At 49.3% G+C, this 24,835-nt stretch overlaps 2 protein-coding genes across 2 annotated transcripts in view; one reads left to right on the top strand and one right to left on the bottom strand.

Annotated features, from left to right (window-relative positions):
• LOC140422470 (uncharacterized) overlaps positions 1-24,835 on the bottom strand; it is a 250,353-nt gene that overhangs the window by 96,354 nt on the left and 129,164 nt on the right. The window lies entirely within an intron of this gene.
• LOC140418064 (uncharacterized) lies at positions 3,509-23,283 on the top strand (the record flags this gene model as incomplete). Its single annotated transcript, XM_072501491.1, has 2 exons — positions 3,509-5,153; positions 18,306-23,283. A coding segment is annotated over one exon (1,071 nt), but the record flags the coding sequence as incomplete, so codon positions are not given.

The following is a 24,835-nucleotide window of genomic DNA, read 5'->3' as shown; positions in this document are numbered from 1 at the left end:
TGGAGGTTGACAGACGATACTCCGAGGCTCTGACCAAAGAGCTTCTGCTGGAGAGGAAGAAGCTGCAAAAGAACTTTGACCTGCTCCCCACCAGGAAGGCAGTGCACCAACTCCGCCAGGCACGGGGGACCTTTTATGAGCACGGAGAGGGCTAGCCGCCTGCTGGTTCACCAGCTGAGAAAGAAGGCAGCCACGAGGGAAATAGCCCAGGTAAAGGATAACAGAGGCAGACTGATATGATAATCATCTTTATAATTGTCACATGTAGGCTTACATTAACACTGCAATGAAGTTATTGTGAAAATCCCCCAGTCGCCACACTCCGGCACCTGTTCGGATAGACTGAGGGTGAATTCAGAATGTCCAAATTAACAGTATGCCTTTCAGGACTTGTGGGAGGAAACCGGAGCTCCCGGAGGAAACCCGCGCAGACATGGGGAGAACGTGCAGACTCCACACAGACAGTGACGGGAATCGAACCTGGGACCCTGGCGCTGTGAAGCAAAAATGCTGACCACTGTGCTACCGTGCCGCCCAACCATAGCCGTCCCGTAGCCCAACCAAAAAAGGTCAACCAAGCATTCGAGGCCTTCGACAGGGGACTGTACACCACCGGGAACCCCCCCCTCCCCTCTTCCCCGGAGAGAGTTCGGAATCTTCTTGGGCTACAAACCCAACTGGGCAAAAACAAAGATTTCCCGGTGAGGGGGAGGGGCAGAGCTGGAGGGCCTCCCAGTTAAAATAGCCCAAAACAAATCCCGCTACCTGGAGATCCAGGTTTCCCACGAGTGGACACGGATCCACAAGTGGAAGCTGACCAGTCTGGCGGAGGAAGTCAAAAACGACCCACAGAGATGGGATGGATTCCTGCTTTCCCTGGCGGGAAGGATGCAGATGATCAAGATGAACGTACTGCCCAGGTTCCTCTTCCTGTTTCGACCCTTACCGATCTACATCCCCAAGGCCTTTTTCCATTCAATAGATAAGGTGATTATGGCGTTTGTGCGGAGGGGCAAGAATTCAAAAATCCCTAAAACAGTACTACAATGGAGAAGAAACATGGGAGGCCTGGCCCTCCCGAACTTGCAATACTATCACTGGGCAGCCACGGCCGAAAGAGTGAGGAGATGGGTAAAGGACCCTGACATGGAATAGTTGATGATGGACGAGTCCGCATGTACAGGAATGATCCTCCGGGCCCTCGCCAAGGCAACACTCCCATCCCCGCCAGCACCAGTCCAGTGGTGGTAGCTACCCTGAGAACCTGGAACCAGATGTGGCAGCATTTCAGTCTGACCGATGTGTCCTTCATGGCCCCCATCTGCGGCAACCATAGGTTTGCACCAGCCATTCTCGACACCACCTTCAAGAGGTGGAGACAGGACGGGGGAACACTGATGGTCAGGGACTTTCACACGGGAAATAGACTAGCGACCTTAGAGGTGCTGACGGAGAGACTGGACCTACCAAACGGGGATGAGCTCCAGGTCAAAAACTTTCTCCACAAGGAGACACCGGCATACCCAGGAACCCTGAGAAGTACAATGCAAGAGGAGTTACTGGAAGCAGACAGTCTGGGGAAGGGAAACTGGGGACCTGTACTGCCAACTCTTAATAAGGATGCGATCCTTACTTGACCAAACCCAGGAAAAATGGGCAGAAGAGCGAGGGACGGAAATAGGGTGGGAACTCTGGAGCGAAGCACTGAATGGGACCAACTCCACCTTCTCCTACGCAAGGCTAAGCTTCATGCAGCTGAATGTTGTGCACAGAGCGCACCTGACAAGAACCCGAATGAGCAGGTTCTTCTCGGAGATGGAGGACAGATGTGAATGTAGCCAGCGGGGCCTGGTAAACCGTGCCCACCTGTTCTGGGTATGCCCCAGACTTGTCGAATTCCTATTTAGACGCAATGTCCATGGTTATGAGGGCGGGGCCGTGCCCACAAATGGCAGTCTTCGGGGTATCAGACCAGCCAGAACTATTTATGGGGAAGAGGGCGGACGCCCTTGCCTTTGCTTCTCTAATTGGCCGCTGGAGAATCCTGCTCGGCTGGCGATCAGCAGCACCACCCACAGCTCAGACTGGCTGGCAGACCTATCGGAATTTCTCCACCTGGTGAAGATCAAGCTCACCGTCCGAGGGTCAGAGGATGGTTCCCACAAAGTGTGGAGGCCATTCACTAACTTGTTCCAGGACCTGTTTGAAGCCAGCGGCCAATGGAACACTGGGGAGGGAGGTGGGCGTACGGGGGCCAACGGGATCACAGGGAGCAGACAGGAAAGGGGGGGGGGGGGGCTACTGGGACAAGGAGGGAGAACCAGAAACAAACTGACACAGAGACCAGAGAGCCTAGAACAAAAACACAAGAAGAGGAACCCCCAAGGGAAGGTTTAAAACAGGACAGGGAGTGCGCGGGGTGGAAGGGGGGAGGCCCATCAATGGGGGGGAAGGTAGGGCACCGTCCACTTGTAAATAACAGATAACTCCCATTGTACAGTGAAGGGCCCAGGAAAGGACCCTGAAACGACAAGTGAAGGGGGCGGAGGGGAGGGACGGGAGATGGGGGGACCGGCACAAAGGAATTTGACATGCACATTGTAATCAGCAGAGTTACCCTGACTGCTTGGATAGTGTATAATAAGCTTTGCCGCAACTCTGCGACTCGATGCAAAAGAGGTGAAAAAAACTGCCCAATCCAATCCCGCCTCAATTTAAAGTGTGCCTCATAATCCAGATGCGTTTCCTGTAATAAAACTCTGTTTACTTTCTCCTTTCGAAAGGAGAGGATCTTTTTCCTTCTGATAGGGTGATGGATGCCCCGTACATTCCCTGAGAAAATTTGCAGATTAACTGCTGCCATTAGTTAGGTGACAGAGACAGGAACAGATTTTCACACCACAATCGGGCGTGCGCCATTACCCCCTCCTCCAACGCTCTTTACCAAAGTCTCCCCAAACTGCTCCTTTCACAGATAAAAGCCCCGTCTGTACCAGAGTAGGATAAAGTCAACAACACATCAACCCTCCCATAATAACAAAAATACAAAAGAATCACCACCACAATAGACCCAAGGGGATATTCCTCAATAAGACTGAGGACCCGGAGGGTTAACCCCACGGCCAGACTCGTTACCCTCAGGATACCTTCTCCAAAATGAGAAGAAGAAAAGTAACTTTTGTAAATTGTTTTTACAGGATATTAGAAGAGGAGGAATAACAGACAGAAATCTCAAACATCACATCTCAATCTGACTGAGTCTCTCAATTCCTTGGAACTGAACATCACCGGACTTTGAATCAAGAAGGAGAAATGTTTGTGTTTTCTGTCGGCTTCAAAACATCAGTGTGACTGGAAAAGCCCCGAGACACACACACCCGAGTGAGAGTGTTCCAGAGCACTGACTGTGGAAAGAGCTTTAACCAGTTACACAGCCTGAAAAACATCACACCATTCACAGCGGGAGAGACCGTACACGTGTTCTGTGTGTGGACGAGGCTTCAACTGATCGACAAACCTGGAGAGACACGAGACCCCCACCCTGGAGAAACGGTGGAAATGTGGGGACTGTGGGAAGAGATTCAGGACCCCATCTCAGCTGGAAGCTCATCGGCGCAGTCACACTGGGGAGAGGCCATTCACCTGCTCTGTGTGTGAGAAGGGATTCATTCGGTTATTCGCCCTGCAGACACACCAGCGAGTTCACACTGGGGAGAGGCCGTTTGCCTGCTCTCAATGTGAGAAAGAATTCCGTGATTCAACCGCCCTGCAGATACATCAGCGAGTTCACACTGGGGAGAGGCCGTTCACCTGCTCTCAGTGTGCGAAGGGATTCACTACTTCATCGAGCCTGCGGAGACACCAGCGAGTTCACACTGGGGAGAGGCCGTTCATCTGCTCTCGGTGTGAAAAGGGATTCATTCGGTTATCCAGCCTGCAGACACACCAGCGAGTTCACACTGGGGAGAGGCCGTTCACCTGCTCTCAGTGTGAGAAGGGATTCACTACTTCATCGAGCCTGCGGAGACACCAGCGAGTTCACACTGGGGAGAGGGCGTTCATCTGCTCTCGGTGTGAAAAGGAATTCACTCGGTTATCCAGCCTGCTGGCACACAAGCGAATTCACACTGGGGAGAGGCCGTTCACCTGCTCTCAGTGTGAGAAGGGATTCACTCAATCATCCAACCTACGGAGACATCAGCGAGTTCACACTGAGGAGAGGCCGTTCACCTGCTCTCAGTGTGAGAAGGGATTCACTACTTCATCGAGCCTGCTGTCACACCAGCGAGTTCACACTGGGGAGAGGCCGTTCACCTGCTCTCAGTGTGAGAAGGGATTCACTACTTCATCGAGCCTGCTGTCACACCAGCGAGTTCACACTGGGGAGAGGCCGTTCACCTGCTCTCAGTGTGAGAAGGGATTCACTCAGTTATCCCACCTGCAGAGACACCAGCAGGTTCACACTGGGGAGAGGCCATTCACCTGCTCTCAGTGTGAGAAGGGATTCACTCAGTTATCCCACCTGCAGAGCCACCAGCGAGTTCACACAGGGGAGAAGGCGTTAAGCTGCTCTGAGTGAGAGAAGGGATTCAGATATCCATACACCCTGCCGGAACTCTAGCGAGTTCACACCTGGAAGAAGCCATTCACCTGCTCTGAGCAGGGGAGACATTCAATGATCCGTCCCAACTCCGGAGACACTAGCGAGTTAATTCTGGGGAGAGACCATTCATATGCTCTCAATGTGGGGAGGGGTTTTGTGATTCATCACACCTGTTGTGACTCCAACAAGTTCACAATAAATTACAGATGTTGGCTCCGTTGTTATTGTTTCTGCTCTCACTGACATCCAGGACTGCATTCTGTTCATTCTGACATCTGGTGAATGGTGATGATTGGAGGGTTTCTTTCTGCTGGACTGGCCAGTCTAACACCTCTGCCTCCGGTGGGCTGACCATTTTTGAGCCTCGTTGCGATTAACCTGGTTCCAAGTTTGACGAGGAGCACAGAATGAAAAGGTGTTTGCACGTTGGAAGATATTTAGTTCCCAAAGCAGCCACGTTGCCATGAAGATGGGCTGTGGTGGTTACAGGGTTCTTTTGCCTAATTTATCTGGGTGTTTCTCGCAGAAGGAAACTATCATGGTCTGAGGGGTAAGTTGTCTGGTAGATTGGGAAATTACAATAAACATATCACTGAAAGTAGCAACGCAGGTGGATAAGGAGCTAAGAAGGCAGACGGCATGCTTGTCTTTATTGGTCAGGGCATTGAGTATAAAAATTGGCAATTCATGCTGCAGCTGTACAGAACCTTAGTTAGGCCACACGTGGAATATTGCCTACAATTCTGATCACCACATTACCTAAAGGATGTGGAGGCTTTGGAGAGAGTACAGAGGAGGTTTACCAGGATGTTGTCTGGCCTGGAGGGTATCAGCTGTCAGGAGAGGTTGGATAAATTTGGATTGTTTTCACTCGAGCGACGGAGGTTGAGGGACGACCTGATAAAAGTTTACAAAATTCTGAGTGGCACGGACAGAGTGGATAGTCCGAAGCTTTTTCCCAGGTTGTAAAAGTCAATTACTAGGTGACAGAGGTTTAAGGTGCGAGGGGAAAAGTTTTAAAAAAACATTTTATTAAGGCATTTATGCTTTTATAACAATAAGCAATACAAATACAAATGTAAACATAGTTCAGTGCGTAAACATCCCTCCATCTCCCACTGCTCCCGCCTACTCTAGACACAACATAGCCGAACTCCCCCCTATCCCATCACCCCCGCCCCCCCCCTTTATTGCCTCTGCTGACAGTTTAGTTTTCTCTGAAGAAGTCGATAAACGGCTGCCACCTCCGAACGAACCCTAACGTTGATCCTCTCAGGGTGAACTTAATTTTCTCAAGTCTTAAGAAACCCAGACATGTCGCTAACCCAAACCCCTGATTTCGGGGGCTTCGAGTCCCTCTATGCTAACAATATCCGTCTCCGGGTTACCAAGGCGACAAAGGCCAAGACGTCAGCCTCTTTCGTCCCCTGAACTCCTGGATCTTCCTCAACTCCAAAAATCGCCACCTCTGGACTCGGCGCCACCCTTATTTTTCGCACAATGGACATGATATCCGCAAATCCCTGCCAGTGTCCCCTAAGCTTCGGGCATGCCCAAAACATGTGGACATGGTTTGCAGGCCCTCCACTTCACACACCTGTCCTCTATGCCAAAAAACTGCTCATCCGGGACACCGTCATGTGTGTCCGATGAACCACCTTGAATTGTATCAGGCTGAGCCTGGCACATGATGAGGACGTGTTGTCTCTGTTCAGAGCATCCTCCCACAGACCCGCCTCTACCTCCCCTCCCAACTCATCTTCCCATTTACACTTTAGCTCACCTAACTGGGTTTCCTCCCACTCCATAAGTTCTTTGTAAATTTCCGAAACCTCCCCCTCCCCCACCCCCGTTCCAGAAACCACCTTGTCCTGTATCCCCTGTGGCGGGAGAAGCGGAAAGGTCGAAACCTGCCTTAGCGCAAAATCCTTATCTGCAGATAACGAAACCCATTCCCTCCCGGCAATTCAAACTCCTCCTCCAAATCTTCGAAATGTGGAAAGCTCCCATCAATAAATAGATCCCCCAGCCTCTCAATCCCTGCTCTCTGCCACCTCCGAAACCCTCCATCCAGCCTCCTCGGGGCAAACCAGTGGTTGCCACAAATTGGAGCCCACACCGACGCTCCCTCCACTCCTGTATGCTTCCGCCACTGCCCACAAACTCTCAGAGCCGCCACTGCCACTGGGTTTGTGAAGTACCGGGCTGGGGAGAATGGCAGAGGAGCCGTTACCAATGCCCCCAAACTTGTGCCCTTACATGATTCCGCCTCTACCCACTCCCACACTGACCCTTCCCCCGCTACCCGCTTCCTGATCATGGCTATATTTGCCGCCCAGTAGTAGTTACTGAAGTTCGGCAGTGCCCCCCCCCCCCCCCCCCCCCCGCGGCTCCGCTCGAACAGCACCTTCTTTACTCGCTGGGTTTTACCTGCCCACACAAAACCAGAAATCACCCTGTTCACCCGCTTAAAAAAGGCCTTTGGTATAAAAATAGGGAGGCACTGGAAAACAAACAGAAATCTCGGGAGGACTGTCATTTTTACGGTCTGTACCCTCCCCGCCAGTGACAACGGGAGCCTGTCCCACCTCCGAACGTCCTCTTTCTTTGTTCGACTAACGGGGTCCAATTTAATTGATGTCACTGCTCCCATCCCCGTGCCACCTGAATTCCCAAGTAACGGAAACTCCCACCATTTTAAACGGCAGTTCCCCCAGTCTCCTCTCCTGCCCGCTCGCCTGGATCACAAAAACCTCGCTCTTACCCATCTTCAATTTGTACCCCGAGAACCGGCCAAATTCCCCTAAGATCCACATAATCTCCCCCATCCCCCCTAACGGGTTAGAAATGTATGGGAGTAGGTCGTCTGCATATAATGACCCTGTGTTCCACTGCATGGCCTCCATTCCCTCTATTACTTCTACAATCCCGATCGGGTCTCCCAACCCCTCAACTAACCTTTCCTCCACCTTCAGAAACTCCAACCCTTCCACAAACTGCCTCATCCCCTCCACCCCAGCTGGGGGTTCCGACTCATACAGCCGACTATAAAACTCCTTAAACACCCCATTCACCCCCGCTGGGTCCAAGATCGTGTTCCCCCCTCTGTCCTTCACTCTTCCTATCTCCCTGGCCACCTCCCTCTTCTTTAGCTGGTGTGCTAGCATCCGACTGGCCTTCTCCCCATACTCATAAACCGCCCCCTCGCCTTCGTCAGCTGCCCCACCGCCTTCCCTGTGGATAACAGACCAAACTCCATCTGCAGCTTCTGCCGCTCCTTCAAGAACCCTGCCTCTGGGGCTTCAGAATACCTTCTGTCCACCTGGAGTATTTCCCTAACCAGCCTATCCATCTCTACCCGCTACACCTTCTCCCTATGAGCCCGTATCAAAATTGGCTTCCCCCTAACCACCGCCTTCAGCGCTTCCCACACCGTTGCTGCCGAAACCTCCCATGTCATTTATCTCCAAATAATTCTAGATGGCCTCCCTCACCCGCCCGCACACCCCCTCGTCCGCCAACAATCCTACATCCAATCTCCAGTGCGGTCGCTGACCCTACTCCTTGCTCACCCGTCGATCCACCCAGTGTGGGGCATGGTCCGATACAACAATCGCCAAATACTTGGTATCCACCACCCCCGCCAGCAAAGCCTTGTTCAAAATGAAAAAAATCAATCCGGGAATACACTTTGTGCACGTGGGATAAAAAAGAAAACTCCTTTGTGATGTGTTAGGCAGGTCGGTTCGGTGTGGACTGCACTTGCTGCAGCGATGCGAGAAACAGACCTCTAACACTGTAGAGGATCCAACACGGTTTTATTGAACGATAGAACTAACATACATATTTAACTGTGGGTCTACACTGTACTGAACTGACTGGAGACCTTGTACTAGCCTGACCAGACTTACTCGCTACCGCATGGTGTTTGCACTGTGCTAGCTCGTGGACTATGACTGTCTCAGTGGCTGGGTCCCGAGAGAGCGGGAAACCTAGTGCCCTCTGGCTTTATAGTGGTAGTGTTCTGTCTGGTGATTGGCTGCACTGTGCTGTGTGCTTACTGGTCATCCTGTGTGTCAATCACTGCCTGTCTGCATCTCATTATATACATACGTGGATATTATGACACTTCGCTCTTGGCCGTCCAAACCTCCACGGATCTACCCCCCACCCCCCCATTTGTTCTATAAATCCCTTGAGCTCCTTTGCCTAGGCTCGCACCCTCCCTGTGCTTGAACGCGACCGATCCAACCTCTGATCTAGAACTGTATTGAAGTCCCCCCGCCCCCCCCATGATCAGCTGATGCAAATCCAGGTCCGGAATCTTCCCCAACACTTGCCTCATAAACTTCACGTAGTCCCAATTTGGTGCGTGAATATTCACTAATACCATCGTCATCCCCTCCAGCTTCCCACTCACCATGATGTACCTACTCCCTGAGTTCACCACTATATTCCTGACCTCAAATGACACCCGCTTATTAATCAAGATCGCAACCCCCTGAGGCGCGGCATGTGGCGCAGTGGTTAGCACTGGGGCTGCAGCGCTGAGGACCCGGGTTTGAATCCCGGCCCTGGGTCACTGTCCGTGTGGGGTTTGCACTTTCTCTCCATGTCTGCGTGGGTTTCACCCCCACAACCCAAAGATGTGCAGGTTAGGTGGATTGGCCACGCTAAACTGCCCCTTAATTGGAGAAAAATTAATTGGGTACTCTAAATTTATATTAAAAAAAAGATCGCAACGCCCCTAGTTTTAGAGTCTAGCCCCGAATGAAATATCTGCCCGACCCACCCGTGCCTCAGCCTAGTCTGATCCACTCCCCTCAGGTGTGTCTCTTGTAACATTGCCACGTCCGCCTTCAACCTCTTCAAATGTGCGAACACACAAGCCCTCTTGACCGGCCCATTCAGCCCTCTCACGTTCCATGTGATCAGCGTGGTCGGGGGCACATCCCCCCCCCCCCCCCCCCCCCGCCGATCAACCATCACCCTTCTTAGGCCAGCCTCCAACTCGTGTCCCGCGCCTCCTCAGGCCCGCCCACTGGCGCCCACCGTCATCGGCCTCCAATTTATCTCCCAAAGCCAGTCCCCTGTCAGCAGAACAATCCCCCCCCCCCCCCCCCCCGCCACACTAACGAAACAGCAATCTCAACCCCCCCCCCCCATACCAAACTTGGTCACCTGCTCGGGCCCCACTGAGCTAGCCCACCCAGCTAGCCTGATAACCCCCGCCCATGGCGCCAAGCATCCTACCCCCATTAATCCCCCCCCCCCGAACATACAGATACAAAACATAACAATTCCCAACAAACACCAAGAAGAAAATTCCACCCACCATCCCCCCACAAGAACAAAGTTTTTTTTTTTTTAACAAACCATTTTATTGAGGTATTTTTTGGCATTGTAAACAGTTACAGCTAACAGAAATGTGCAAACATCAATATAAAACCACTACTTCAATCAAACCATACTGCACATGCCCGCTCCTCTCCCCTAGACACTACCCTATTTATCCCTCCTACTCTACCCTAATCTTCCCCACCCCCAGACAAAGCTCATGATGATTTTGCCGGTCGTTTTGAAGAAGGACCGTGGGATAAAGATCGGGCGGCACTGGAAGATGAACAGAAATCTAGGGAGGATTGTCATCTTTACAGTCTGCACCCTCCCCACCAGTGACAGCGGGAGTGCATCCCATCTCCAAAACTCCCTCTTCATTTGTTCCACCACCCTAGTCAAATTTAACTTATGTAACCTGCCCCAGTCTCGTGCCACCTGTATTCCCAAGTACCGGAAACTTTCCTCCACCAGCCTAAATGGCAGCTCCTTCAGTCTATTCTCCTGGCCCCGTGCCTGCACCACAAACATCTCACTCTTGGTCATATTTAATTTGTACCCTGAAATCGGCTGAACTTCCTCAATGTTTCCAGTATATTTTCCATCCCGGCCAGTGGGTCCGACACGTACAGGAGCAGGTCGTCCACATAGAGAGAGACCCTATGTTCCAACCCCCCCCACCCTAGTCATTCCCTTCCACCCCTTCGCAGCTCTCAACGCAATCGCCAACGGCTCTATGGCCAGTGCGAACAGCAACGGGGAGAGTGGGCACCCATGTCTGGTCCCGTGGTGTAATCTGACATTATCCTGTTCACCCTAACACCTAGCTTTTGGGGCCTGGTACAATAGTCTGACCCAATAGTCTGACCCAATCTACCGTGGGCAGCACGGTAGCATTGTGGATATCACAATTGCTTCACAGCTCCAGGGTCCCTGGTTCGATTCCGGCTTGGGTCACTGTCTGTGCGGAGTCTGCACGTCCTCCCCGTGTGTGCGTGGGTTTCCTCCGGGTGCTCCGGTTTTCTCCCACAGTCCAAAGATGTGAAGGTTAGGTGGATTGGCCGTGATAAATTGCCCTTAGTGTCCAAAATTGCCCTTAGTGTTGGGTGGGGTTGCTGGGTTGTGGGGATAGGGTGGCGGCGTTGACCTTGGGTAAGGTGCTCTTTCCAAGAGCCGGTGCAGACTCGATGGGCCGTGTGGCCTCCTTCTGCACTGTATATTCTATGATAATTAACCAGTCCCTCCCCAAACCCAAACCGTCCAAGCACCTCCCACAAATAGCCCCACTCCACCTGGTCGAAGGCCTTCTCAGCGTCCATTGCCACCACTACCTCCACCTCCTTGCCCATCGGGGGCATCATGATCACATTAAGCAATCTTCTCAAGTTAGCTGTCAGCTGCCTGCCTTTCGCAAACCCTGTCTGATCATCCCCAATCACCGATGGTTCGCAGTCCTCAATTCTAATCGCCAGGACCTTGGCCAGGAGCTTGGCATCCACATTGATCAGGGAGATTGGCCTGTATGACCCGCAGGATTCCGGGTCCTTGTCCCGCTTTAGTATCAGCGAGATGGTGGCTTGCGACATCGTCGGTGGCAGGGTCCCTCTGTCCCTTGCCTCATTAAAAACCCTTGTCAGGACCGGTCCCACTATCTCCGAGAACTTCTTGTAAAACTCTACTGGGTATCCATCCGGTCCCGGGGCTTTCCCCGACTGCATGGCCTTTAGGCCCCCCAATACCTCCTCCGCTCTAATCGGTGCCCCCAGCCTATCCACTAGTCCCCCGCCTACTTTTAAGAAGGTTAGTCCATCCAGGAACCTTTTCATCTCCTCTGGCTCTTCCGGGGGTTCTGAAGTGTACAGTTTACTATAGAACTCCCGAAATACCTTATTCAGTCCTGCTGGGTCCTCCACTCTGCTCCCCTCCCCATCAACCACTCTACTTAATTCCCTGGCTGCCTCCCTCTTCCCCTGAGTTGCTGCGCTAGCAATCTGCTGGCCTTCTCCCCATGCTCATACACCACTCCCCTCGCCTTCCTAAGTTGTTCCACGGCGCTACTCGTGGATAGCACCCCCAGAACTGTGGTGACCAGAACTGTCCACAGTGCTCTGGCTGTGGTCTAACTGGTGTTTGATCCAGTTCCAGCACAATCTCCCTGCTCTTATATTCTTGGCCATCAGCTACCAAAGGAAACTATCCCACCTGCCTTCCTAAGCACTGATAACAGAGAGTGAGAGGCAGCTGAGAGAGACAGAGGGAGAGAGAGGCACCAGAGGGAGAGGGGAGCACCAGAGACTGAGAGAGGCAGGAGAGATATAGAGGAGAGAGAGAGAGGCACCCTAGTCAGTAACAAAAATAAGTAATGAAATTGAGTTCAGACACGGATCTGCATGAACTGACACCACTTTGTTCACAGATTAACAGAGTAATCACTATACTTGAATAAATGTTATTCACTTTGGAATTGAATGAATTAAGGGTCAGATTAACTATATCACCCCCAGTATCAGATAGGTCTGTTTAATACAGAACAGGGTTAAACCCAGTGTCCAATATTAGAGGTCTCTGTGGCTGTTGGATGCCTGGTTTCATTGTACAGCTGACAAGCCCACAGCTTCAGTGAACTCTTCTATCCAGGGTCTGTTTCTAAACCCTCATCACAACATATTACTTGGTTAGCTATTTATATATGGTCATCATGGTCAGACAGCTAACACAAAGCTCAACCAGATACTTTGGTTCATCTTTCTTCTGATTTCAGCTCCTAAAAGGAGTGACGGCATCTCCAGCACTCAGCTCTGTTGCTGGGCTGTCATTGACATGAGCAATAGAGAGACAGAAGTTGCCTGAGGCTTAATGGGGAGTTGAAACTTGTAGCTCTAAATCAACTGTGTAAGATTTCTGAAAAGATCAGTAACTTTAAAAGATAAATTCTAAACCCAGTGAACAAATTAAAGAGTCGTAAGGCAAAAACCTCAAGTTTGATGACTTTTTCTGCAACAAACTAGAAGTAACAATGCCTGAACACTATTTTTATTAGGAATGTATCTCTTAAACTATAAATAGTCTTTGCCCTTTTACTTTTGTTTTCAATTTTAGAGTACCCAATTTATCTTTTCCAATTAAGGGGCAATTTAGCATTACCAGTTCACCTACCCTGCAGATCTTTGGGTTGTGGGGGTGAAACCCACGCAAACACGGGGAGAATGTGCAAACTCCATGCGGACAGTGACCCAGAGCCGGGATCGAACCTGGGACCTCGGCGCTGTGAGGCAGCAGCACTAACCACGGCGCTACCGTGCTGCCACTTTGCCCTTTTACTTTAATGTGGCAATGCCGCCGTTGGACTGGGGTGAGCACAGTAAGAAGTCTTACAACACCAGGTTAAAGTCCAACAGGTTTGTTTCGAATCACTAGCTTTCGGAGCTCCTTCCTCAGGTGAATGAAGAGGTGGGTTCCAGAAACATGTACAGAGACAAAGTCAATGATGCAAGACGATACTTTTGAATGTGAGTCTTTGCAGGTAATTAAGTCTTTACAGGTCCAGACGGAGTGACTGGAGAGAGGGATAATTACAGGTTAAAGAGGTGTGAATTGTCTCAAGCCAGGACAGTTGGTAGGATTTTGCAAGCCCAGGCCAGATGGTTGGTGGTGGGGGGGGGGGGGGGGGGGGGGGGGGGGGGGTGCGGGGGGGGGATGAATGTAATGAGACATGAATCCAAGGTCCCGGTTGAGGCCGCACTCGTGTGCGGAACTTGGCTATAAGTTTGTGCTCGGCGATTCTGCTTTGTCGTGCGTCCTGAAGGCCGCCTTGGAGAGGCTACTCCCACTTAATAATAATAATAATCTTTATTTTTGTCACAAGTAGGCTTACATTAACACCGCAATGGGGCAGCTCGGTGGTGCAGTGGTTAGCACTGCTGCCTCATAGCGCCGAGGTACCAGGTTCGATACCGGATCTGGGTCACTGTCCGTGCGGAGTTTGCACATTCTCCCCTGTTTGAGTGGGTTTGCCCCCTCAACCCAAAGATGTGCAGCCGAGGTGGATTGGCCACGCTAAATTGTGGATAGCACAATTGCTTCACAGCTCCAGGGTTCCAGGTTTGATTCCGGCTTGGGTCACTGTCTGTGCGGAGTCTGCACATTCTCCCAGTGTCTGCGTGGGTTTCCTCCGGGTGCTCCGGTTTCCTCCCACAGTCCAAAGATGTGCAGGTTAGGTGGAGCGGCCATGATAAATTGCCCTTAGTGTCCAAAATTGCCCTTAGTGTTGGGTGGGGTTACTGGGTTATGGGGATAGGGTGAAAATGAAAATCGCTTATTGTCACAAGTCGGCTTCAATGAAGTTACTGTGAAAAGCCCCTAGTCGCCACATTCCGGCGCCTGTTCGGGGAGGCTGTTACGGGAATTGAACCGTGCTGCTGGCCTGCCTTGGTCTGCTTTCAAAGCCAGCAATTTAGCCCAGTGTTGACCTTGGGTCGGGTGCTCTTTCCAAGAGCTGGTGCAGACTCGATGGGCCGAATGGCCTCCTTCTGCACTGTAAGTTCTATGATAATCTATGAAATTGCCCCTGAATTGGAAAAAATGAATTGGGTACTTTAAATTTTAAAAAAACACGGCAATGAAGTTACCGTGAAACTCCCCAAGTCGCCACATTCTGGCGCCTGTTAGGGTACACAGAAGGAGAATTCAGAATGTTCAATTCACCTAACAGCACGTCTTTCAGGCATTCTAGAAGGAGAGGTAATAGTCTTGGGATAAGATGGGCAGCATGGTAGCACAGTGGTTAGCACAGTTGCTCCATATCTCCAGGGTCCCAGGTTCAATTCCGGTTTGGGTCACTGGCTGTGTGGAGTCTGCATGTTCTCCCCATGTCTCTGTAGATTTTGTACCCGTGCTCCGGTTTCCTCCCACATTCAAAGATGTGCAGGTTAGGTGGATTGGCCATGATAAAAGGTGAATTGGCCATGATAAATTGCCCTTTGTGTCCAAAAAGGTTAGGTGTGTTTCCTGGGTTACAGGGATGGGGTGGAGACGTGGGTTGGGGCGTGGGCTGGGGTGGGGTGCTCTTTCCAGGGGTTGGTGCAAAATCGACGGGCTGAATGCCCTCCTTCTGCACTGTAAATTCTATGATTCCACCGGGTGCTTCAGTTTCCTCCCACAAGCCCCGAAGGACGTGCTGTTAGATAATTTGGACATTCTGAATTCTCCCTCTGTGTGCCCGAACAGGCGCCAAAATGTGGAGCGTAGGGGCTTTTCACAGTAACTTCATTGCAGTGTTAATGTAAGCCTACTTGTGACAATAAAGATTATTTTTAAAAAGAGGTAGCAAATTCTAAAGAGTTGAAGAGAAACTGCTTCTCCCAAGAGCTGTGAATCTGTGGAATTCACTACCCCAGAGTGCGGTGGAGCTGGGACAGTGAGTAAATTTAGGGAAGGGTTAGACAGATATTTAATCGGGTTGAAGGGTTATACTCGATGGGCCAAATGGCCTAACTCTGCTCCTATATCTTATGAACTATTGAAAGGGGGAGACACTGATTTGCTCCCAGATGTTGCCCAGAGGAGGAGGTTTTAGTCTGAAACTCTGTCCAACCTCCACATTGTCACATCACAAAGGAGCTCGTCCTCAAACTCAACTAATAGGAATAAGTCTGTTCCGTGGTGACGTCACTGCCCAACGCGCAGACGCGGCATCCCCCGCCCCCGCCCCCACCCATTGTTCCCCTTCCCCCACATATTCTCCAGAAGAGGTTTCCAGGCAACCGGCTGACAGTTCCGGCCGTCGGTGATCTACCCCTCCCCTGACCCGGGATGCGCATGTCTCAGGGAAGGGGCAGCTGCGCATGTGCAGGGGAGCTCACTTCCGCTGACCTTACTGCTGAGGTGTTGACCAATAGGAAGATTGGAGGACCGGAAGGATTCTGCTCCTCCACCAATCACAGCTCCCCCATTGTCTCAATGCGGAAGCTGGACATGGCGGTTTCTGCCGAGCAAAGCTGTTGTTCCTCCAACCCTGAATGAGCTTGAGCTGCACACAGACTCCTGTCTCCAACATCTGTGAGTTAAATACTTTCTTTTCTCCCCCTTTCCATTTCTTTTCTCATTCTGACCTTCAATTGGTCTGGCTGACTGAAAGACATTGACATCCTTTGCTCCCTCAGCTTGACACATTTATTTGTCTGGCTAAAAGGATGGTCTCTTTCCTAATGTTCACATTTAAAGGGCTGGTTTCCCCAGGAGATGGCTGACGTTAAAGGGAACAGTAAACAGGACAAACCAAACCCAACCAATTACTTCCCTGTCGGAATACTCTCCACCATCAGCAAAGTGATGGAAGGAGTCATTAACAGCTCTAGCAAGTGGTACTTACTCAGCAAAACCTGCTCACGGACGCTCAGTTTGGGTCCAACCAATGTCACTCAGCTCCTGACCTCATTACAGCCTTGGTTCAAAAATGGACAAAAGAGCTGAATGCCAGAGGGGACGTGAGAGTGACTGCCCTTGGTATCAAGGCAGCATTTGACTGACTATGGCATCAAGGAGCCCCAGCTAAACTGCAGTCAATGGGAATTGGGGAAAACTCTCCGCTGGTTGGAGTCATACCTGGCACAAAGGAAGATGACTGGTGGTTGGAGGTCAATCATCTCAACTCCAGGAGTTCCTCAGGGCACACTCCTGGGCCCAATCATCTCTAGCTGCTTCATCAATGGCCTCCCTTTCATCACAAGGCTAGAAGTGGGAATGTTTGTGGATGACTGCACAATGTTCAACACCATTCGTGACTCCTCAGATAATGAAGCAGTCCATGTCCAAATGCAGCATGTCCTACACAGTATCTAGATGTTGGCTGATAAGTGGAAGTTACATTTGTGCGACACAAGTGGCAGGCAATGACCATCTCCTATAAAGGAGGATCTAACCACCACCCCTTGACATTCAGTGGCATTAGCTTTGCTGAATCCTCCACAGCCAACATCCTGAGGGTTACCATTGATCAGAAACTGAACTGGACTAGCCATATTAATACGGTGGCCATCAGGGCAGGCCAAAGACTACAGCGAATAATGCACCTCCTGACCCCCAAAGCCTGTCCACCATATACAAGGTACAAGTCAGGCGTGTAATAGAATAATTACCACTTGCCTGGTTGAATGAAGCTCCAACAACACTCATGATGCTGCTCTACACCATCCAGAACAAAGCAGCCTGCTTGACTGCTCCCCATTCCACGAATATTCAAACACTTCACCACCGACGAACAATGGCAGCCGTGTATACCATCTACAATGTGCACTGCAGTAACTCACCAAGGTTCCTCCGACAGCACCTTCCAAACCCATGACCACTACTATCTAGAAGGACAAGAGCAGCAGATAGTTGGGAACCCCACCACCTGGAGGTTCACCTCCAAGTCACTCACCAGACAGACTTGGAAATATATCGCCCTTCCTTCATTGTTGCTGGGGCAACATCCTGGAACTCCTTCCCTGACAGCACAGGGGATGTAGCAACAACTCAAGGACTGCAATGGTTCAAGAAGGCAACTCATCACCACCTTCTGAAGGGCAACTAGGGATGGGCAATAAATGCTGGCTGAACCAGCGACTCTCACATCCTGTAAATGATTTTTTAATAATGTTATATTATCTAGTGTTGTATGGAATGTATTAGATATATTATTGATGGTTCTGTAATAAAATACATGTATCATTATTTCTAGTTTTGTAATATAGTACTGTACCTACATTATATATTTCCAGTCATACAGTCATTGCAGCACTTACAGAATCCATTTGGGAACTCAAGTCAATGCTGACTCTCTACAGTAATCCAGTCAGTCTCATTCCCCCTCGATATCCCTGTTCCCCTGAAAGCTTATTTTCTTCATATATTATTTTGAATTATTGATCATCTGGACTTCCACAACGCTTGTGGGCAGTGAGTTCCATGTCATGACCACTCCATGACCAAATAAAGTTCTTCCTCAGAATTTCCCTATCTCTAACCAGTAAATGTACTTGTATAGAGATTCTCTACTCTTGTACAGGTTTTAGTGAGTTTAGATTTGTTGATCAACACCTTCAGGAAAATTGGGAGGGAAAGTAAGTGAATATAGATCTCTCTGTCCAGGGCAGGAAGCAGTGAGCTTGGATTTGTCAATCAGCCTGAATCGGCACCTTCAGGAGAATTGGGAGGGGGAACATTAGATACAGCAGAGTGAGAATGGAGGGAGTGTGTGTGGGATTGAGATTTAGAGCATTTCAGGGAAAGAGAGAGGAAAGAATGTTCGATAGAAACTAGAATTGTCTGTTCTGAGTTTCTATCCTGTACTAACAATGATTACTATTGTAAAATCTGTTTGCAGGAAGTTCGAACAAGAGGAGTTTGAGGCCGAGATCTCAAACTAAATATCACGTCAAGAACTGACTGAGTCACTCAATTCTTGGGATCATCGGCCTTTGAATCTAGAAGGAGAAATGTTTGTCTATTCTGTCTGCTTCAAGAGATTTTAAACATCAGTGTGTCTAGAAAAGCACCGAGACACACACAGACAACCCGTGTGAGACTGTTACAGAGCACTGACTATGGAAAGAGCTTTAAACAATGACACAGCCTGAAACAATACTACACCATTCACAGCAGAGAGAGACTGTATAGGTGTTCTGTGTGTGGACGAGGCTTCAACTGATCATCCAACGTGGTGAGACGCAAGATCACCCGGACCAGGGAGAAACCATGGAAATGTGAGGATTGTGGGAAGGGGTTCAAAGGCCCATACGGGCTGGAAAAGCATCAACGCAGTCACACTGGAGAGAGGCCGTTCACCTGCTCTCAGTGTGAAAAGGGATTCACTGACATTGGCAGCCTGCGGCAACACGAACGAGTTCACACTGGAGAGAGGCCTTTCACCTGCTTTCAGTGTGAAAAGAGATTCAATGACATTGGCAACCTGCGGAAACACGAACGAGTTCACACTGGAGAGAGGCCTTTCAACTGCTCTGTGTAAAAAGGGATTCAGTGACATTGGCAACCTGCGGAGACACGAACGAGTTCACACCGGGGAGATGCCATTCACCTGCTCTGACTGTGGGAAGGGATTCACTCAGTTATCCAACCTGCAGAGTCACCAGAGAGTTCACACCGGGGAGAGGCCGTTCATCTGCTCTGTGTGTGATATGGGATTCACTCAATTATCCGGCCTGCGTAGCCACAATGTCACTCACACCAAGAGCAGGCCCTTTAAATGCTCCGACTGCTGGAGGGGTTTCAAAAGCTCACAGCGACTGATGTCCCACCAGCGCGTTCACACTGAGGAGAGCGTTCAGCTGCTCTCACTGCACAAAGTGCTTTAGAACCTCATCCAACCTGATGAAACACGAGCGAGGTCACACCGGGGAGAGCCCGTTCACCTCTCCAACTGGGAAAAGATTCACTCGGTCATCACTTGCTGAGCCACAATGTCACTCACAGAAATGAGAGACCCTTTAAATGCTCCGACTGTGGGAGTGTGTTTCAAAGCTATTGGGTACTGATGCCCCACCAGCGCATTCACACTGAGGAGAGACCGTTCAGCTGCTCTCACTGCACAAAGAGGTTTCAAACATCATCCACATTGCGGAGACACCAGCGAGTTCACACTGGAAATAAGCCATTCACCTGCTCTCACTGTGTGAAGGGATTCACTCAGTCGTCCAACATGCTGAGACACCAAAGGGTTCACAAGTGATGTTGGATTGGATTCTGCTGTTAATCACATCCAGGACTGAACCTGGAGTGGGTGGAGGGGTTTGTCTCCTCGTCAACTCCTGGTGCTGTAATTGCGGACCCTGGCGAACTACTGCTCCCCGGACCTGGAATACCCGACTGTGAAGTGACGCCCATACTGCCTTCCACGGAATTCACTCCTGCCATCATCACGGCGGTCTACATCCCACCCCAGCTGGAAGTGAAGAAGGCGCTTGATGAATTGTAACCGCTTTCAATAACAATGAAACAGGATACCCGGAGCCTTGTTCATCGTGGCCGGGGACTTTAACCAGGCCAACCTCAAGCGTGCACTGCCCAAATTCCACCAACACATCTCCTGTCCCAACAGGGGCCCCAACATCCTTGACCACTGCTACACAAACATCACGGGCACCTGATGATCCATCCCCTAATCGCACTTCGGAAAATCGGACCACAAGACGGTGCTCCTTCTCCCGGCATACAAGCAGAAACTTAAGCTGGAGAATCTGGTTATGAAGGTTGTGCAATGCTGGTCCGAGGCAACAGAAGAGCTCTTACGTGACTGGTCCATATTTAAGAACTCGGCAGTTAACCGAGTATGCCAGCACCATCACCAGCACCATTACAGACTTCATCAGTAAGTGTGTAGAAGATTGTGTGTCAAAGAAGGTAGTACGTACGTTACCCAACCAGAAACCATGGTTTAATCGGGAGATTCACTCCCGACTGAAGGCCACGTCTGAGGCGTTCAAGTCAGTACAAAAAAATCTAGGTACGACCTCTCAAAGCCAACAGGGTTGCCAAGAGACAACAGAAGAGTTGCCCAGACTAAGCGAGAATCATGGACTCTCATCGATTGTGGCAGGGCTTAAACAACATAATGCGCTAAAAAGCAAAGCCGAGTAGAATCTTTAGCAACAGCACACCCCATCCCAACAAACTCAATGCATTCTATGCTTATTTCGAGCAGGAAACCAACAAACCTCTGTCATCTGCCCCAGCAGCCTTGGACACACCCATGCCCACCGTCACAACCTCCGAAGTCAGATTGGCCTTCTTGAAAGTGAACCATCGGAAAGCGACAGGTCCTGACGGGAGTCCCTGCCATGCACCCAGATCCTGTGCGGACCAACTGACGGGTGTGTTCGCGGACATCCTCAACCTCGCCCTACTCCGTTCTGAGGTTCCTACCTGCTTCAAGAAGACCACCATCATACCGGTGCCAAAGAAGAACCAGGCAACGTGCCTCAATGACATCGATCATTATGAAATGCTTAGACCACAGCTGGAGTAATGTGTGCAGTTTTACTCCCCTTACCTTAGGAAGGGTATTGCCACAGAGTAACAGCAACAAAGTTTGACCAGACTTGTTCCGGGTTTGTCCTATGAAAGCAGATTGGGGAAACTAGGCCTCTTTTCTCTGGGGTTTCGAGGAATGAGAGGGGATTTCATTGAAACTTACAAAATCCATAAAGGAATAGACAGGGTAGGTGCAGGTGAGATGTTTCCCCTGGTGGGGGAGTCTGGAACCAGGGGACACAATTTCAAAATCAGGGGGAAGTCACTTAGGACGGGTCTCGGAGGAGACATTTCTTTACTCAGAGGGTTGTGAATCTTTGGAATTCTCTACCCCAGAGGGCTGTGGGAGCTCAGTCACTGAGTGTGTTTAAAGCAGAGACTGACAGATTTCTGTCTCTTTGTTTAATAAATTATTTTTTCTAATTAAGGGGCAGTGTAGCGAGGCCAATTCACCAATGCTGCACAACAAGTTCGGGTGTGGATCTGAGACCCACAAGACACTGGGAGAATGTGCAAACTCCACATGGACAGTGACCCGGGGCCAGGATCGAACTCCGGTTCTTGGTGCCGTGAGGCAACAGTGCTATCCACTGGGCCACCGTGCCACCCAACTGACAGATTTAAAGTAATAACTTGCCCATTTAAGGCAGAGGAGAACTTTTTTCTCTGAGTTGGGAGTCTTTGGAACTCTCTTCCTCAAAGGGCAGTGGAAGCAGAGTCTGCGAATATTTTGAAGATGGAGCTGAATAGATTCTTTATAAGCAAAATTATCGGGGGGTGGTGGGAGTTGAGGCTACAATCAGATCAGCCGGGAACTTATTAAATGGTGGAGCAGGCTCGAGGGACCGAGTGGCCTACTCCTGCTGCTAATTTGTATGTTATTACATCCTTTATAATAGATTGTAGCATTTTCACTCCTACTAATGTCAGGCTAATGGGTCTGTGTTTCCCCGTTTTCTCTCTCCCTCCTTAAATAGTGGGGTTACATTTACCACCTTCCAATCTGCAGGAACCATTCCAGAATCTATCGAATTTTGAAAGGTGATCACCAATGTATCCCCTATCTCTCCAGCCGCCTCTTTCAACACTCTGGGATGTAGAGCATCAGCTTTTGGGGATTTATTAACTTTCAACCCCATTAATTTCTCCAGTACTACTTTTTCACTAATACAAATCTCTTTCCGTTCCTCGTGCTCACTGGTCCCTTGGTTCTCTTGTGTTTTTGGGACAATTTCTGTATCTTCCTTCATGGAGACAGACACACATTGTTTAGTTTCGCTGTCATTTCCTCATTCCCCATTATAAATTCTCCTGTCTCTGCCTGGAATGGACCCAATTGGTCTTTGCGAATCTTTTCCTTTTCACATTTTCCAGGAACGTTTCCAGTCGTTTTTTTATGTTTCTCGCCAGTTTACTCTCATATTCTATTTTCTCTTGATGAGTTTCTTGATCCTCCTTTGCTGAATTCTAAAACAAGTTTCCAATCCTCAGGATTACACTTATTTTGGCAACTATATGAGTGATAAGATCTCTTATTTTATCTTCAAAAATGAGCCCAAGATCTGGTTGATTGGAGGTGTTCAAAAATGCAACTTTATTGCTAATTATCCACCTTGATTCTCTTACATAAAAATAAATCAAAATTCAGATCAAGTAATACATCAAAACCTAATAAAGAGAGTTAAACAAAAACATGAGAAACTGTTAGGAAATCAATAGATGGTTCAGAATTTCTTAAAGCATGAATACAGAACAAACTTTAGTCATGAAACTTTATTCTTAAAGAAATTCTTATCAATGGTCTAACCCCTTATTGGTTTCAAATTCTCAACTGAGGCTTCCTGATTTATTCAAAAAACTCTCTCACTTGGAGCATGATTTGTTATCCAGGCATTGGTCATTACTTAAGATTCATTAATGTCTATCAAATTAATTAAATGTCTACATGCTCCCGCCCCGTGTACCAATCCTCTGAAGGTAAGGTGCTCTGCATTAACCTTGTTTGTCGCTAAGGCTTTGCTACATTTTGTAAATGTTTGTGTTGCTGAGGCTGCAATACATTTTCATTACTAAATGTATTTGTAGAACAGTGGTTTATTCACTACGAGGGCTTTTATGCAGCTTTTCTTGAAACCGTGTTAGATTCTAACACTAAGTTGCTGTGCAGCAATTCTCATATTTTTATCTGAAACAATGACTTTGCCTTGTGGATATTCCATTTTCTGTCTGTATGTATACTGAATTTAAGAATTATACTGCATTGATTCTTCAAGGTACCAATAAATCAGTGAAGCAATAAATCTGTAATCTATCAATGAGCCTCTTCCTTTAACCAGTGGAATCTTTAATTCTTCTTGTGAGCCACGATTGCGTCACTTTTCCGGTTGGATTTTTGTTTCTTAAAGGAATCTATATTTTATATAAATATGTGATAATTCCTTAAATGCGATTGCCTGTGTATCATTGCACATTTTATTGTAAGTTCCCAATCAACTTGCCCCTCATAGCTTGACAGTTTCCTTCTGAGACAGAACCATGTAACCACTAAAGCCTATCTTCATCTGAACTGCATGCATTGGGGTTCCAAACAGAAACAGGAACTATCTGTCATCTACCTTCCAAATACCCTTTCACTCTGTGATCCTTATGAAATTTGCCACAAGGCTCAAGAGCATCAGTCATGAGAAGGCCAGTCCAGCAGAAAGAAACCCTCCGACCCTCCCCATTGACCAACTGACAGAATGAACACAATGCAGTCCTGGATGTAATTGAAGCAGAAACAATAACAGCAGAATCCAACCCCTGTAATCAATTGTGAACGTGTTGGTGTCTCAGCAGGGATGAGGAAACACAGAATCCCTTCCCACATTGAGAGCAGGTGAACGGCTTCTCCCCAGTGAGAACTCGCTGGTGTCTCCGCAGTGTGGATGATTCACAGAATCCCTTCCCACACACAGCAGTTCAATGGCCTCTCCCCAGTGTGAACTCTCTCTGGTGTGTTTGCAGGGTGACTGACTGACTGAATCCTTTCCCACACTGAGAGCAGTGTGAATGCACCGATGAGCTTCCAGTGGAAATAGGAGCTGCAGTCAGCCATTTGGCCCATTGAACTTGCCTGTAATGAGCTCAATGGCCGATCTAGCTCAGCACCATTTCCCCACATTATCCCCCATATCCCTTGGTGACTTCAACATCTCGAAACCTATCAACTCGATCTGGAAAATACTTGATGACTGAGACTCCACAGTCCTCTGGGGGAGAGAATTCCAAAGCTTCACCACATCCTCGAGTGAAGAATTCACTCCTCATCTTAACTTTCAGTCCATTTTCCTACCTGTTCCCCGTGACCCTCAACTCCCTCATCAATCAGAATTCTGTCTAACTTCACGGCACCAAGGACCCAAGTTCGATCCCAGCCCCGGGACACTGTCCGTGTGGAGTTTTGCACATTCTCCCCGTGTCTGTTTGGGTCTCATCCCCACAACCCAAAGATGTGCAGGGTAGGTGGATTGGCCATACTAAATTGGCCCTTAATTGGAAAAAACTTGAATTGGGTATTTCAAATTAAAAAAAGATGTTTTGGTGAGAGGGTTTGGCGTCACAATCAAATCCAGTGACTACCCACATGTACTTTGTGTCAGGTTGGGGTCAATGTCCACCCCCTCACTTTTCATCCGAGTCTCAGGAGGTTGGAGATGGCTCTGGACAAGTAATGGCGGACCCAGCTCCCACAATCCTCCCATGCTGGAGAAACTGCTCTATCCCAGGTGGATGGGTGGTCTGGAACTGCACATGTCCAAGGGAGAGGGGCCCTTAATTGAAAAAAATGACTGGGCACTTATAATAAAACAAATAATTCTGTCAAGC

Source organism: Scyliorhinus torazame, chromosome 5, assembly GCF_047496885.1.
Source record: "Scyliorhinus torazame isolate Kashiwa2021f chromosome 5, sScyTor2.1, whole genome shotgun sequence".
Taxonomy (NCBI): Eukaryota; Metazoa; Chordata; class Chondrichthyes; order Carcharhiniformes; family Scyliorhinidae; genus Scyliorhinus; species Scyliorhinus torazame.
The sequence above is the reverse complement of the archived record's forward strand: the minus strand, read 5'-3'. Positions and strand labels throughout refer to the sequence as shown.